This window comes from Sinohyriopsis cumingii, chromosome 14 (assembly GCF_028554795.1).
Source record: "Sinohyriopsis cumingii isolate HCF-2022 chromosome 14, ASM2855479v2, whole genome shotgun sequence".
In the NCBI taxonomy this organism is placed as follows: Eukaryota; Metazoa; Mollusca; class Bivalvia; order Unionida; family Unionidae; genus Sinohyriopsis; species Sinohyriopsis cumingii.
The window spans coordinates 107,323,355-107,340,809 of NC_142974.1; the positions used below are offsets into that span (position 1 = coordinate 107,323,355).

General features: G+C 35.1%; 1 protein-coding gene across 1 annotated transcript; it reads left to right on the forward strand.

Moving 5' to 3' along the window:
* The first annotated feature begins 623 nt into the window (after window positions 1-623).
* On the forward strand, window positions 624-12,016 carry LOC149784575 (uncharacterized). Its single transcript, XM_089932650.1, has 2 exons — window positions 624-1,087; window positions 8,502-12,016. Exons 1-2 carry the CDS (start codon window positions 1,035-1,037, stop codon window positions 10,063-10,065), a joined length of 1,617 nt encoding a protein of 538 aa, XP_089788776.1. The 5' UTR covers window positions 624-1,034; the 3' UTR covers window positions 10,066-12,016.
* Window positions 12,017-17,455: the final 5,439 nt, after the last annotated feature.

The window sequence follows — 17,455 nt, forward strand, 5'->3', positions numbered from 1 at the left end:
CTATAAACTGCCACACTGCCGACGTCGTAGCGATATGACTGAAAAATTGTTAAAGCAAATTAAAAGTCAAAGTCACAAATCACAAAGAGAAAAATAAATATTATATCCATTACAATATTTGAATAAAATAAAGACTATTAGGTAAAATAAAAACAAATATCCCGACTCGAAAGGAAAGGTCATCCCCCCCCCCCCGTGTACATTAAATGGTCGATCATTAGAGCGCAAAGTCTGAGAACTGTCTGTTCCACCTTTGTGTAGTAGTGTAGTATAAGTCGAGGGTTATTATCTCGAAATGCACTAATCGCGAAATTTAAATTATGAACAGTGGCATACATACAGGAGTTTTGTAAATATTATTCGATATATTGTTATTATTCCAAATAGAAGAAAACTTTCAGGATTGCAGACACAATCATGCTTCTTTTATGTTACATATGAGTTATGTTACATTTTTTTGATTGACCTGAAGAGACACAGAATAATGTCTGCTAAATGATCTTTACGATAACTAATACCATTATTTCGTAACAGACAAAACGAGGTGGGTGAGGTGAAAAGAGTGAGCTCACTATAGTTTTCTTACTGCAGGCAGCATTAGTATTACATAGGGACTTTTATCCAGGCGACTATACGGACATGACGTGTCCGTTTAGGTGAGAACGTTAAGTTTCTGGAAACATTTTTGAACTAAGATTTTCTGGTAAAGAGGTCTCTGCACTTAAAGCATTTTCGCGTTTATTTATCAGTTGAAGGTTTAAATCTTCAAAAACTATAGCGTTTTTGTACATGATTTCACATTATGAATGTTTTTCCCTGTTTTAACTGATTGAATCTTGATAAATGTTAGCTATATGTACATGACGTAAGCTGGTGTGGTGGTACATTAAGTAGTTTGATGACCTTTACAATGCATACAATTACAGTCACTAATGCATCACTGCGACTTTAAATAGTGCAACACTATTCCTTGCAGTGATTCATGGATATTAATATAGCACCAAGCTATTGTCAGGGCATGATCGTCGACCTGAATGCATAAGAAAATCCAGGAAGCTTACATTTTGAGGGATTCATTGAGATTTTTGTAAGTAGCAGTTTTCTTTATATGATATAAAACTACTAATTCGTATAACCTATGTTTATATCTAGTTTAAGTCATACCTTGTCAATGAATGTTGTTAATATCTAGTTTAAGTCATACCCCTTGTCAATGAATTTTGTTTATATCTAGTTTAAGTCATACCTTGTCAATGAATTTTGTTAATATCTAGTTTAAGTCATACCTTGTCAATGAATTTTGTTTATATCTAGTTTAAGCCATACCTTGTCAATGAATTGTGTTCATATCTAGTTTAAGATATACCATGTCAATGAATTTTGTTCATATCTAGGTTAAGTCATACCTTGTCAATGAATTTTGTTCATATCTAGTTTAAGTCATACTTTGTGAATGAATTTTGTTCATATCTAGTTTAAGTCATACCTTGTCAATGAATTTTGTTAATATCTAGTTTAGGTCATACCTTGTCAATGAATTTTTTTCATATCTAGTTTAAGTCATACCTTGTGAATGAATTTTGTTCATATCTAGTTTAAGTCATACCTTGTCAATGAATTTTGTTAATATCTAGTTTGAGTCATACCTTGTCAATGAATTTTGTTAATATCTAGTTTAAGTCATACCTTGTCAATGAATTTTGTTAATATCTAGTTTACGTCATACCTTGTCAATGAATTTTGTTAATATCTAGTTTAAGTCATACCTTGTCAATGAATTTTGTTAATATCTAGTTTAAGTCATACTTTGTCAATGAATTTTGCAACCATCAGTCTAACTAAGCAAAGTGTATAGTGTTACGGATCAGGTTATCGTTATATTTAGCAGAGTGTATACTATTACGGATCAGGTCATCGTTTTATTTAGCAGAGTGTATATTTATCAAAGTGTATACTATTACTGATCAGGTTATTGCTTTATTTAGCAGAGAGTATGCCCTTACGGATCAGGGTATCTTTATATTTAGCAGAGTGTATACTATTATTGATTCGGTTATCGTTTTATTTAGCAGAGTGTATACTATTAAGGATCAGGTTATCGTCAGTCGGATAATACTGGTCCAGTGTCTGAATTGCCAGGTTCTATAAACATTCCACTTGGAATGTTTCTTTAAAGGGCTGCTACATTTTTTATTTCCTTTGCCATGTTTGTCTGTCTTTCTCTTAATGGGAATATTGATGTGGAAGACATTACAGATGGATTTATTATGGTACATGGAAATCTGAAGAGCATATTCACGGTCATTAAGGGTTGGTTGTGTCTTGTTTTAGGGGTGTAAGGGGTGAACTTAGCATGTATTCCACAAACATGAGTTTCATTAGAGTTTGTAGAAAGTTGTAAACGCCATTAGGATCGCAATGTCAATGTGAAAGACTTAAAGGACGCAAACTGAAATATAGAAACTTTGTGAGTATTTTTATATATAATACGATACATCATCGTATATTATGAATACATTTAGACATAGAATTTAATCGTCAGTTAAGGAACATAAACGGAAATTAAACGGCCAAAATGCCAGAAAGTCAATACCAAGTTTTAACAAAGACCTCACGTTTTTCATGCATAGAACGAACTCTGATGTCAATTAAATCAGTAAATTGTATTGAAATAAGACTACATTTATTGTTGAAAATTTTACTTTTTGATTATTGATAATTGTTAAATAATTAACAGAAAGCGCACAAAATAACAGATTCTTAGGAATTTTACCCCAAGTGAACCTTTGGTTCCAGTCTAACACAAAAATAAAGATACCAACCGAATATGATGATACCGATAATTTCATTTGTAAATATCTCAGATCATATCACGTGACTTATACTATTTATATTCAGATTTTTGGACTTAGGAAATTGGTCCAGGTGACAGTACTGTAAAATTAGTATTATTGTATAAGCAATGAAGTCAGTTAAAGAAAATCTACAATGTCTGGGCTTAGCATCATGATACAGTGTCAAATCTTAACATCATGATAGTAGTTTCATTTACTTCTGTGTTACATTTTCTCAGACACTTTGCATAAAATTATTATTAAATACCTACATGCATAAAATAAGTAGGGAAGAAAGCACGTGTGCCAAATGCGGGTATAAAGACCACTAGACTACGTCCGTACCAGGTACTTTTGTAGTCTTGCACACAATGACTACTGCATTTAGGCATGCCAGTATCTTAATATATACCACCAAATCTCTCACAACCCAGATATACTCCTCAACTTTCTCTCACATATCGCCAGTGCCACCATGCAAATAATATATGCTGAAAGAGCTTCCAAATGCCAGAGGATAAGGAAGAGAACTTAACAGTTCTTCAGTAAGTGTTCGTATGTAAGTTCCCACTACATAAAATCCCATAAGCATCTTTAGTATTGATAGATTTTGAAAGAGTGTAACAATTATGAATTTATTACAACCTAACCGATTGTCAATACCAGTTACTCGATATTTTCAACATTTTGTCGCTCGGTAAACTCCGACAACAAAATACAGATAAATATGAATTCCACATCATTTACTTTTTCATACATAAATGTCTATACTGGAATCAGACTAATGAAAATTTGGCCTCTCTAAATGAAGTAATTACATGGCGGCTGAGAAATTTGAATTCGACTGATTGAGGTTAGCTATGGCACTTTATAGTCTTTTTGATTTTTGATGACTAGCGTTTGCTCAGGATGTAACCACACTGGTATTTTAGCTGTTTCATTATTATCCCAGGACCGGGTTAGCGTGTGGACGGGTTTTCGTACCCCCTCCAGCTAAAAACAAACTGGACACATACAAACGAACAGTTACTTGTCACTTGATATGACCATCGTTTTTCCCCAGATTTAATGGATATTATGCACACTTTCAATAAATACATATACCGAATTTGCTTTGGTGACCTTTTGAGGAAAGTTGAATTTTCTAACTCTCCCCCCACCCCAAATAGTTGACCTGATGATCCAGCACTATATCTTGCCCCCCCCACCCACCCCCATCCCTCCCGTTGTCTGTATACTCAATACTATATCTGAATAAGAACGAGTGCAATATTCTTAAAGTGGGTTCAGAATGATAAACTATTTTCAATTTTACAAAGTTCAAGCCCCTTTATTTCAGTATCAACGCAACTATTACCGCCTGAGGGGGCACTTTGAAATAAACGGTGAAGCTGAGTTTTCGCTGGGAAGGCGTAGCTATTCAACGGAAGTGCACCTTATACCCTCTTGTGCCACAGAGTGTGTAACGGAAATACACAACTTAGCATGTCAAACCTGAACTATATACACCAACATAACATGAACTAACGATTGGTTCTAAACTTCGCATTAGGAATATTTTTCACTAATTAAGTCCTCCGAGGCGAGTTTTGCATCGACTTAGAACAAAATGCTTTGGAACTTTGTAAGTGCCAATGAATTTAATTATTTTGATCTACTTTAGTGCGAATACCAAATGCCATCTGATTGTGGGCATCGTAAGAATTTGACTAAATCTGATCTTGTTATAGGTACCACAAGAATTGTTCTTGTACTAAATCTTATATGATATAATAAATCCAATTTTTATAAATTGACAGCGTTTTCTGCTCTTTGATTGGATGTAAACAGTCACGTGATAATGATCTGAAATTTTTTCACATCGATAAATTTTGCGGACTACGTTTGGTTCACTGTTACTGGACTGTATTTACTTTGCGAGTGATTAGGTGAAATTTACACATCGATAAATACCCAACCATGGTCATCTAATCCTAGAATAAAAACTGTACTTATACTAAATATGATTTCGCTGTGAGTACCGTAATAACCGTATTAGTAGTAAATTGATCTGGCTGTGAGTACAGTACTATTTGGCTGTGGGGTAGGATGAGACTGGAAATCGAGTTTCTTTTTCGCTAAAAAGAAAGAAACTCGAACTCAAGTTCAGCATCCTACAACCGAGTATGGTACCAGGAGTCGAATAACGCAGTAAGTTCTGGTACTTGTAGTATACTAACACAGTATGCTATGCTACATGGAGTACACTAACACTAGCCGTAACCTTTACTGATCACTGCCATCTCACCTCTTTCAGAGTGGGTTCAAGTCTCGGGCTTAGCCAAGGTGGCTATACGAGAACGCTTGCCAATAACTTTTCGCGGGTCGGTGGTTTTTCCCGGGGTTTTCCCGGGTCCTTTCTGCACTCGCTATACAGGCCACCATGTATATATTGCGTTGAAAAGGGGCGTTAAACCCAAAACAGCAACTGTTATGGTACTTGAAGTGTACAACATATTTTGTTAGTTGAGCAGTTTTAAAGTTGTGCGAGTCCACCTTTGTGGACTTTGTACTTACGATTCAATTTCGCGTTCAACCGTTTTGCTCTTCTTTAAACGTTTCCAGCAAGAAATCCATTGACAAGGTCATAGTGCTGAAGATTTGACACTTCATAACTTAGATTGTAACGAAGATAAAATCTAACAACTTTTCGGATTTGCTTAACTTTTGATCCTATAACTAGCTTAGGAAATGTCAATTGCTAAAATGTAATCGAAACTGGCTCTTCAGTATGCAACCAAACTTCTTCTAATCCATGTAACTACGCATATGATGGAGCATTTAGGCCCTAATACCAAACCGTAATAGTACAGAAACAGAATTTCATACCACCTTCTGTAATTCGAAGTGGTCCTTACTTAGAAACATAAAAAATGGTTGGAAATATTGCAACACTGTGTGTTCCAAAATCATCATTGTGGTTATATAAATCTCCCAAAATAATATTTGACCTTTGCGAACCAAAAAGTCCTTTGTAAATCCTGTATTTTGTCACAGAAAATTCAATGCAATCAGATCATCCTGTCGTAAAGATAGACCAATATATATATATATATATATATATATATATATATATATATATATATATATATATATATATATATATAGAATATCGTTTCGGATTCCTTTTCTGCTTTTAACGCCCTGCATAATTATAAATCTGACAACCCGTTGATATCCCATATATTAAAAAAACGATGTTCTCATATCATCTGCAAAAACTGTCCGGTACTGTTGGCTGTCTAGCCACAATGGTATAAATGGTAAAGGAAAAGGCAGATGAAGCAGTCGAAGCTGTCAAGCAATCACCCATTTCTGAATGGAAGATTCCATATACTGACTTTAAATATTATATTAATCGGCATTTTCGTTACACGTAGCAAAATATATGGAATGAAAACTCCACAAAGAAGTACTTTCGGCACGCTCTTACAGAGTAGCATCCCTGGTATAGAACAAATCGTCGAGATGGTAGCGTATCAGACACACATACCTGACTTCTGTGTATCGGACACACGTACCTGACTTGTGAGGATCGGACACATACATCACTCGTGTGCATCAGTTTTGATCAAATATATCTGCTAAGTTTGTATTTTAGTTTTCGAAGAGGCTATTCGAAATGATACTATCCATGTGACAGTAAGGAAAGTTGATGAAAGTAATAATCTTAGATGAAAATAAAAATCCATCATTTACATAAATTAGAAACAAGAGTGGGCCATGGACGTAACCTTGACGCACACCAGCATTTATGATCATTTCCCGTGAATAGGTATCGTGCAAAAAGACCTTTTGTTTTCTACTACTTAAATAACTGTCCAGCCATTTTATCAGATTACCTGAAATTCGAAATTCGTTCAATTTAAAAGTCTAAGCCGCTGTGCCGGACCAAATTAAAAGCGTTTGATAGATCACAAACTACAATACAGGAATTTTGAGATTGTTCTAATGAATTGCATATACTATGATACAGTTCAATTAGTTAAAAAAAAAAAAAACAGTGAAATGTACAGGAAGGAATCCTCATAAATACGTATATCAAATTCAATTTTTATGGAAACATTTATAAACTTGTTTAGAAATGCATATTTCAAGGATTTTTTGACACAGCTAAATAGAGAGAACGGTCTATAATTGTCAACGTCGTGTGTATCACCGTTTTAAGAATGGGAAGAATGTGCTCAAGTTTCCATTTTCTTCTGGAAATTAATTTTCCTTCAATTTTAAATTAAAAAGCATTGTTACTTGTGCGGCTTTTGTTTCGCTGGCGCTTTTAATCATTCTATGACTCACGTTATCATACTCGGTGGCTTTGGTGTCTGAAATGGAATGAATAATATCTTTATTTTCTTTTTCAATAACAGTAATTTCGTTTCGGGGTATCAGAGCATCTTTTCTGAAAAGTGGGGAGACTAACTTTACTATCATTTATACTTAAATATGAAGTAATATAATCATTTAATAAGTTAGTCTTTTCGTTTTAATCATAGGTGCAAACCGAAGCATTATTTCTTGTATCTAGAAGTGATGGAAGATAATTTGAAGGATTTATCTCTTTTAAAGGGGATTTATTAATATTCCAAAATGCTTAAAGAACATTTTGTTTTCAGAGTAGGAAATATGTGCATCAATATTATCCATATATTGCAATTTAGCATACTTTTTCATCTTGTTTACTTTTTTCCTGATTTGTTTGAATTTATTCCAGTCGATTGGCCTATAACGATTGATGTCCTATATCGACTGATTGCTTATAAGGATTGATGGCCTATAACGATTGATGGCTTATACCGATTGATGGCCTAAAACGATTGATGGCAAATCTGCGTTAAATTGTATAATTTATCTTAATTGGCAATCAAACCACGGTTTATCAATTGGGCGAATTGTCAGTTTTGCAAGTTATACAAAAAGCTAAGAATTCTAACAAGTTTGCTTGTGAATATGTTGGTAACCATATCAATATTCCATGATTTTTGCAATAACTCTGTGGTGTATGTGAAATACTAATTTACCTCAAGTGGTATCATGAAATATATATATTTCAGCAGCAAAATAGCGAAAGGAAGGCATCACCTTACATCATAACTTACAATGGACTCAGTCAGTCACAATCAACTTTCTAGGATGGACATGCCATATCAGAATATCTTTTTATATTTTGAATGTATTCCTTTGTTTCACACTATTTTTCATTTTAAAAAATACACAAATACAAGGACGGATATTGAATTTACAAATCGGATGTCTAAATTGGTTTGACTAGGTAGTTTTGAGTTAAAGGTTTTTCATGTTATCAAAATGGATCTTTTAATTATTATTATTATTATTATTATTATTATTTATAGTTTTTACAACAGATAGAATGGGAAGTTCAGAATCTTAACACACACGAATAGAGTAACCAACTGGATCTTTATTACAAAGTGAATGTTCTTTATGTGTTGAACGCTGATCACCGAACCACTGGACTTAACACTCTCACATTATGGTCAGTTAGATAAACAACACAGTGTCGCTGCATACGTGTATTCCAAGTTGTCACAATAATTGAATATATTTTGTCGTTGTGAATTCATGAACACATTTCTGCGCTGTAATACAAGTCTTGGATTTCCTTTTCAGAGATAGAAACGGAATGTCTAAAGAAGGTTTAACAACAAGAATCCTACAAAATAACATGTCTGTCGACGAATATTTCCAAAACGGGTCTGTGAATCAAACTGCCAGATTAGAAGAAATAAATGCTGCTGAAGTTCAAGTATTATTGCCAGTTCTTGTGATCTACGTAGCCATCATGACAACTGGGATCATTGGGAATATCTTCGTCCTCATCATTTACATGCACAAATTCAAGCGGTCTTCAATGCGTGATTTTATCTCATCTCTTGCGGCAATGGATCTCCTGGCCTGTGTGTTTGGAATTCCGTATCATGTGTTAGATTTAATCAATCCATATACATACACATACTATTGGGCTTGTAAATGTCTCAGTTTTATTATGACATTCTTCACGCTTGGCTCTGTATTTGTATTGACTGTCGTTGGCGTAGATAGATTTTTAAAAATTTGCCGACCGATGAAAAAACAAGTACCGGACTTTGGAACCAGAAAGGCTTGTGCAATCGCAATATTAACATCGCTACTTATTTCCTGGCCAAACATACTTATCTACGGACACAGTTCAGTACATGTTGGAAAGGATCAGTTAGAGGGAGTGAGATGCTTCATTGATGACGATTACAAATACTCACAGCTGCACATTATCTTTATTGTATTCAGTTTCTTACTGTTTATCTCTGCTATTGTCGTTTTGATTGTTCTCTACTCCTTGATATGCCACGTCATCTATGTCCGAGAGAAGAGGAGTCAAAGAGACATTTGTAGAAGTATTCCGAAGTCTGGGCTAGCATCTGCCAAGGAAACTCCATGTGGTGAAAGCATTCTGACTATAGCTGAGTCCGTGCACAATATCAATCGCGATGAAATCCACCAGGATCAAGGAATTCCATTATTAATTCTAAAAGACGTTGAGTCACAAGTTAACAGAAGTAGAGAAGTCGCACTATCTGAGACATCATTTCAGGGCGAAAAGAGTGCAAGTGTTGAGTATTTGGGGAACAATGGTGACATTTCAAATCATGCTAACGTTACCGAAGCACTTAGTGTCACTAAAGCTGGGTTAGTGAAAAGTCATCCCCTAACTGAAAGATCAGTCACTGTATGTGGGAGTACGGACATTATTACCCCATCAGGAACTTTAGCGGCTGAAAGAAGACGTCAGAGCGCAGCAAGCACACATAAAGAGAGGAGTTTTATGAAGTCGTTGAGAAAATTGACGTCTCATACGAGTAGAGTTTTATCAACAGAGAAACACAAACACAAAATCGCGAAAATGATGTTTACTATTACTCTGGTATTCATTGTTAGCTATCTCCCTCATCTCTGTATAATAATATTGGACGCGGTCGATAAAGATTTTTGGAATGATCTCAGTAGTTCTGAAATTGTAGTTTATGACTTGCTTCTTCGTACGTATGTAATTAACAATATGGCCAATCCGATCATCTATGGATTTTGGGACGTTAGATTCCGTCATGAATTTGTTCAGTTAATTAATGTTTCCAAATATCAGTTTTTCAGTACAGGAAGTGCTTTATATTCAATGTCTTCAGCAAGAAGAAGTTGATTCACATCTACGCAAGAAAAAAAAAGGACAGTGTAATAGCCATTTACAACGACAATCAAGATGCACAATACTGACTCCTCATGCATTTCAAGGAAGAACAAAACTTTGTTCTGTAAAGAAACTGTAAAACACAAACAAACTCGTTTTCCTAGTCCAAGATGTTTGTATCTTAAATATTAGAATATGAAAGATAGCTTGAACATGTTTTATGAGATTAAGACAAAGGAATCATACAGTTAAGACAAAGGAATCATAAATCCCTCTCCATTCCAAAAAGGGATCCAGATTTGATTAATTTAAGTAGATACATGTACTTGTTCCTTGACAGTTATAAATAAATATCTGGCAATTTTTATACAGGAGGGTTGCGTTCATCCTAAAACATCTGTTATTTACATTTGGCGATATCAATCCACTTTGTAGATCAGTGTTTCTTGAGAAGTTACATTTGCTCATAAATGTGCTAGGCTATTCAGACCACAAATTCAATGGCAACTCATTCCAGACGGGGTTGTCATTTCGGCAGGTAATGCAGGGATCGAGGATCAACTTGTAAGATCCACACTTTCCTAGACGCATATTGTATTATGGCCAACTTCATCTACTTGCATCGTGTACATTTATCATTTTGTGGAAGTGTTCGTACATTAATTTGGGGTTAGTGTATAGTGCAGGTATGTACAACGTTTTCTAGGCCACGGGCCGGATAAGCGATTTTTTAAAGCCACTCTCTATGACATAAATAAATCAGGTTGAGGGCTGGATACGAGAATTTTAAAGCCACACACTATGACGTAAATAAAACACTTTGCGGGTCGAAGTTTGCATAATTATGGTATAGTGCCTGTCAGTGTGTTCCTTTCGGATTTGATCGTTCGTATTCTCTCTAAGGACATAATCCTCCTAGGAATGAGCATTATGATTCCTTTTACGGAGGTGTATTCGTTTTGAAGGATGTTTACCATTCTGTTTTGTGCTAAGGGTCTCAGTATTCTCTGGAACTGTTAGAGTTCTTTCGTTTATCATCATTATGCACCAGTGGTGTGTCCAACCCGTGTTTTAGATCACGTTTTGTTTAGTATCAGGCAGTCATGACTCCTATCGGAAGCGGGTAATTCAATAATGTACTTACCGCATACACTACATAATATTTCTTGAAGACCTGAATTGTATATTTCATTCAATCAACTTTGTGGATACTTAGTTGCACCCTGTTACATTCATGCGATTTATTCCCATCACATAATTGCTTTTTAACTGCTATATAACAATACGGAGTGAGTGGAGTCTAGTTTACACCAACAAATACCGCAGTTTAGGCATAGACCCTGAACACATTTTTCTTCTCGGCAAATCGATTGATGTCGTACACAGATATTAATTTCTTTTTTCAATCACAAATATACTTGTATAGATATGAATGTCGTATCTTAGTTTGATACCGTAATGTTTTATTTTATTCCATGTTTCCAAGGTATCATCAAAATAATCAAGTTGTAAATAATGCTGATATAGTTGCTTTAGCTGATTTACTGCTCAAATCTGGCATGTTTCCTAGTTTGCTTGTGTGTCATGTTTCGTGCTAACATAAATGAAGGCACTCTTCCTTCGTATCCGTTCCTTCCGGCTCTCAGCTGCCTACTACTTAAGTTGTTATTTCCCGTCGTGAAGCGTAGTTTGTGCAGTTTGTTCCCAATTTGCACAAGGTATTAATTTCCTAGAAACTTCATCATAACAAATTATAGCGACTCTGCCACAAAACATCGGCAGCTCTGCCACGACTGTTGTCATTCAGCCATAGTGGAGATTCAGCCTGATATACACAGCCGGTCTCCGTACCATGTTACCTAAACTAACCTCGTGCAGCGACAAGTGAGACCCAAGGAATGCCGAGAAAAATATACATGCGTATTGCATAATATAGTTGTTTAATAAAACATTCTGTAAACTACTTATATTGTTTCTTCTTATGCTATACTGTTAGTTTTGTACGTTTCACCCGTCTGCCAGAATATCTAGCTGTACACGGGTATTGCGTGAAGTAACGATTTACAGTATATAGTCTACCTGTTCATCATTCCATATAATTTAGACTGTGCAGATCATTTATACCCGAGGTGTGCAAAATGGTTATGCTCTGTTCCACTTACTGGTATTAACATTTGTGCATATATTTGATGTGTCCGTTATTGGGTTGTCTGCAAATGAATCAATAACTTAAGTCTCAACTGGCTATGATGCAATGTTTGCGATAACGAGACTTCATCTTGCTTTCAGTACTAGTTTGGAAGCTTGTAGTTGAGCAGATTTAAATATTGCCTGAGATGTCACTTTCTTCATCGAAGTGTTTTGTGCAACCCGAGAGAGAGAGAGAGAGAGAGAGAGAGAGAGAGAAAGAAAGAGAGAGAGAGAAAGAAAGAGAGAGAGAGAGAGTCAAATCTCTCAATTTAACTACACACTCAAAGTTTGGTTAAATTAATTTACATATAAGATAATTGAAGTTGTGATTTATTCGGTTGAATAATTTTATTAAACGAGATCATTAGTTCAACGAAATCAAACAATTATGATGCAATCGAAAGAATCAAACTTTGAGTTTTAGTGTGTACATGTAGACTTGTATAACCAAGAATTGCTATTTCGGCCAATCACGGCTGCAGGCAATCAGCGCTTTATTATTGATATTCTAATCCATGGCAAACCATTCACATTACTAGAATATATTTGAATGTTTACATATTCTTAACTGAAATGGTAGCTGTCTTTAAATATTCATAATTATATCTCTCTCTCTCTCTCTCTCTCTCTCTCTCTCTATATATATATATATATATATATATATATATATATATATATATATATATATATATATATATATACCAACATACTGTAATTAAGTTTCAATCCAATCGTAAATGATAAAATATGTTAATGATGGTCTTTGCATCAAGACTCATTGGATAGCAATGTGCGATATAGAAAATCGTGCTGGCAAATCATGAAAACGATGCCCATGAAGACTTCAGAAAAAGAAGTATAGGCAACAATGTAATGTTTAAATTGGATTCGAACTTAACTAACAAATATGAGAAGAAGAGATAGATGCAAAAGTAGTGCCTTAATGTTTTCAAATTACTCAATACATTGAATGGCAGTGAACAGCTATTTGTTACTGTTACGACTCTGTGTTCTTAAACTATGTAACCGAAAGAAACAAACCTACAAGTTTTTGGAAATTTCAACAAACAATTTATTTCTCTAGAATATGATTCCTCAATAAACCTACTCCAAAATGTCAACTAGCACTTTCTAGTTCCAATGAATAATTTAAATAAATAATTGCTCTTAAATTATACATGAGCACAAGTAAACTGATTCCGTGGATGATCTAAGATAGGAAAGAATGAGTTTGTTTACATCATTCGTATATACTAATTTACCTGGACCTAAGATACAATACAATGCACATGATGTGGGTCTACAAAAAAATGCTTCCGGAACATTCTAAGTTTGTAAATATGGCTAGTGCTTAAACTTAAATATCAGTAAACAACTTATTTATAACTTACAAAGATGACACAAAACAGGGACGCTCAAACTTATGTCATCAATCATGGACAAATGTCAAGCACGCACTACAAATTAATTATAAATAACACCTGCCTTCAGAAAGCAAAAGAAAGATTTATACAATAAAATGTTATTTTCTACATGATTCGATAATAATTAAAATAGATAGAACTGTCTCTTGAATGATGCAAACTATACATAAAGCAATATAGTGAAAGTGCACCACGAATCAGATTATATTTTACCTTGATGTGCTAATGTCAATGTCTATTCCTACAACATCAAACTGATTCTCAGTTTTCTCTGAATGTTTTTTTGTTTTGTTATTAAAGTTGGGGGAATGTGATATTTAAATACAATAATCGGATAGGAAACTGCATTGGTATGCATTTCAAAGTGCTACAGGGCTAATATCAAAGCCAAATATTCTTTATCAAATATGGAATAATTTCTCTGATGCTTATTGAGTTGGTAATTTAGACAAGTAACACTCTGGATGATCGATACCATATTTGTTTTCTTGAATCAATACGCCACCAAACTCACCATCATTTGCATTAACGGACATTTTAAATAAGTTTGGAGTCGAAAAAATTTGTGAACCTTGGAGTATGTTCTTTAATTTGCAACAGATACCTGCCATTTATCACACAAATGAAATCCGGATATCTTACTGAGCAGATGTGTCAAAGGCTAACAATTATTCAGAAATTTGAACTAAATTTCTGTTAGTTCTCAGCCAAACCCACACCGGCTGCGTTTTACTCATAGGCAGTTTAAATTCAGACATGGCCTTGCCCTTAACGTTCAACTTAACTGTGTCCCACAATATGTCCTACAAATGTAATACAAACGTAAGTATTAATTCAGTTATTGTCAGGTTTGCATCACTGAATTAATGAAAGAATTTCAGAATGATTTCCACGTGATCATTTGAGGGTATCGTTGCAGACGTTGACGTCATCGATTTAAGCGTCACAATTATTGTGACCAGATGTTATCATTTTCATTGAACGTTGGAATGTTTATGGAGTATTGCCATCATTTTACATGGATACCATCATTTTATATGGATACAGTCCATCTTGAGTTGCAAATATCGAAATTTATTTTGCTCTTTCCGTGAATGGAATTAGCTTGATCCATTCAAAACGCAAATCATTGGAGATATTTTCCGTTTCCAATAATGTCAATGCAGTCATCTATTATTAGCATCGGAAATTAATCCGGTTTGGTGACATTGTGGACTTTTCTATAGCCAGTACACACGCAGAATGTATTATCTGGTTTCGGAACAATAATACATGGTACACTCCAATTAATTTTACTTGGTTCTGTATAACCATATTCCAGTAGATATTTAATTTATTGCCAAACAGTCCTGAGTGCGATAATTAATCGATTAGCAATGCTGTTTCGCATGTGTAGAACCTACAATCTCAACGTCAGGATATATTTCATTTGTTAGCGTTGGAACATAGCCGGTTAATTCACTCTTTTCCAAGGTTGTAGATGTGAAAGTTTCTGATCCATATTGTTTTATTGTTTGATGCATTACAGTGTGTGAGGCAAGTAAACCTAAATTGATTTAATGATTAACTTGGCTATCACTACCAAAATACTCATGTAACATATTTATATGACAACGTTGTTTATGTCCTCCCCACCCCCCAGGACTATTAATGATATATCTGAATTCTTTAACTTTTTCCAATTGTATACGGACCATAAACTATTGCTCGATGAAGGTTTTTGAGGTATGGGCAAGACAGCCAGATCTCTATTACCAGGTTGAGTATTTCTTTCTTTTGTATTTCTTTCATACCTTAATTTTACATTTGATTGAATAGAACGTATAATTGGTTTCCCTCATGGTGCCTCTGTCAGATTGGAGGCATGCAATATCGATGCTCAGTCGGGAGAGTTATCAGTCAATGACGTGCAGGGGAAGCCCTAGGCCATGTCAAGACAATGGACCCAACCCGCATTCTCAAGGGCCTGTTATATGGGGAGTTAGCAGAAGTTGTGCATGACCGACTGGACGACCACGTTTGCTCTTCAAAGATGTTTGCAAGAAGGACATGAATGCGGTCAACATCAATGTCAACACTGGGAGAGCTGTGCTAACGACCATTCCACCTAGCGTCTAGCTGTCAGGCAGTGATTTCAAAAAGCTGCGGAAGACATACAAATAAATCAAGCTGAAAAGAGAGCTAGAAAGAAGGATAAACAAAAGGTTACTCTGGAGATACGCCATCGTCGACGGACGGATGCTAAGATAGCAAAGATTAGTTCTTGCTACTTCAAAAGCTTTTGGCGACGTATATTTCGTATCAAAACAAAACAGTCAAGAAGATTAATCTTTGAATCTTCATTTAAAAGAGGTATTTCTTTTAATAACTTTCAGTGGTCCACGGATAGTATGTCCAAACCTAGGTTCGAAAGACTAAACCCCAATGATTCTTAAACTTATTCCATAACAGTAAACACAGTCAATGAACACCCTCGTCCAATAATTGTGTGCATCAAAGCAACAAGACCGAATCATGTTCATCAATGTTTGATTAAATCTTTCTGCCTCTTCACTTTCAGCGAGAGTTGCAGGAGATACAACATGTTGGATGCCAAAATATCCATGCTTACTTGTTCGAATATGCCAGAGATAAACTTTGACCCTTGATCAGACTGGATAGGTTTCTGAAGGCCAAAAGTTGTTGAAAGAAAACTTTATTAAAGCTTTTACAATGGTTTTAGTTTTCAACTTTGTTCAATGAATTGCCTCTGGAAATGTTCTGGACGCACACATTATGGTCAACAAGTATTAATTGCCTGAATGGGTTTTTATATAAATGACCAATACAGTCTGCCATTATGCTGCGAAATGGTTCGCCAAATGCAGGGATAGTTTGAAGATGAGCCTTATTTATGTTTTGATCGGATCTTTCTACAATTTGACAAGTGTGGCAAGATGTACACTATTTCAAAACATTGCTTTTAATTTTCGCCCAATACAAATGAGTCAAGGACTTGTTATCAGTCTTATTGACACCTAAATGACCAAGCAATGAAGTTTCATGCGATACACCAAGAATTCCCTAGGCATATGACTCCGGAACGACAATGTGATAGCTCATCACTGACCCTTCGTCACCCGTGGGTATCTCAGTTTGTCTCTATTTTCTCATAAAGAATCCTTTTTTCACAAACCGCTTAACTGGAACTTGAGTGTCTTCAAGTTCGCTGATAGCCTTCGGAATCAACAGGAAATATAATGTTGGTCCTGTTCAACAACGAGTGATTGTGTTTTGACACCCTGGTTAGATTAGAGAGAATAATTAGCAGAAAGCGTATCACCGTGATCAATATATATTGACTGATTAACACTAGGTGCAAACGTGACATCATCAAAAGCCTGACCAATACATCTGTCAGCTAAAGGAATAATTTCGCGATCAACGATATTATCGAGAGCTCTTTCTGCCTTACGTCCTATAACTGCCCAAGCACAATATAAATAATGGATTTCAAACTCAACATGATCTACTTTCTAATCCAAACAAGGTTTATATGTCACAAGTGGATTGACCACAGCCTTATCTGCCGCTAAGTTATTACCTAGTAACAAATTAATACACTGATATAAATGTCACGGGGCACGATACTAAGTTAACGACAAATGACGCAATGAAATGGAACATTAACAAAGCTACAGAATATTCCCTGAACAAGTACACTTCTCAAACAAAATCAAAGTACCTGTTAACAAACGACTCTGAGAAGCACGTGTCCCTTAATGATTTAATAGAGATAGGTTTTGCAG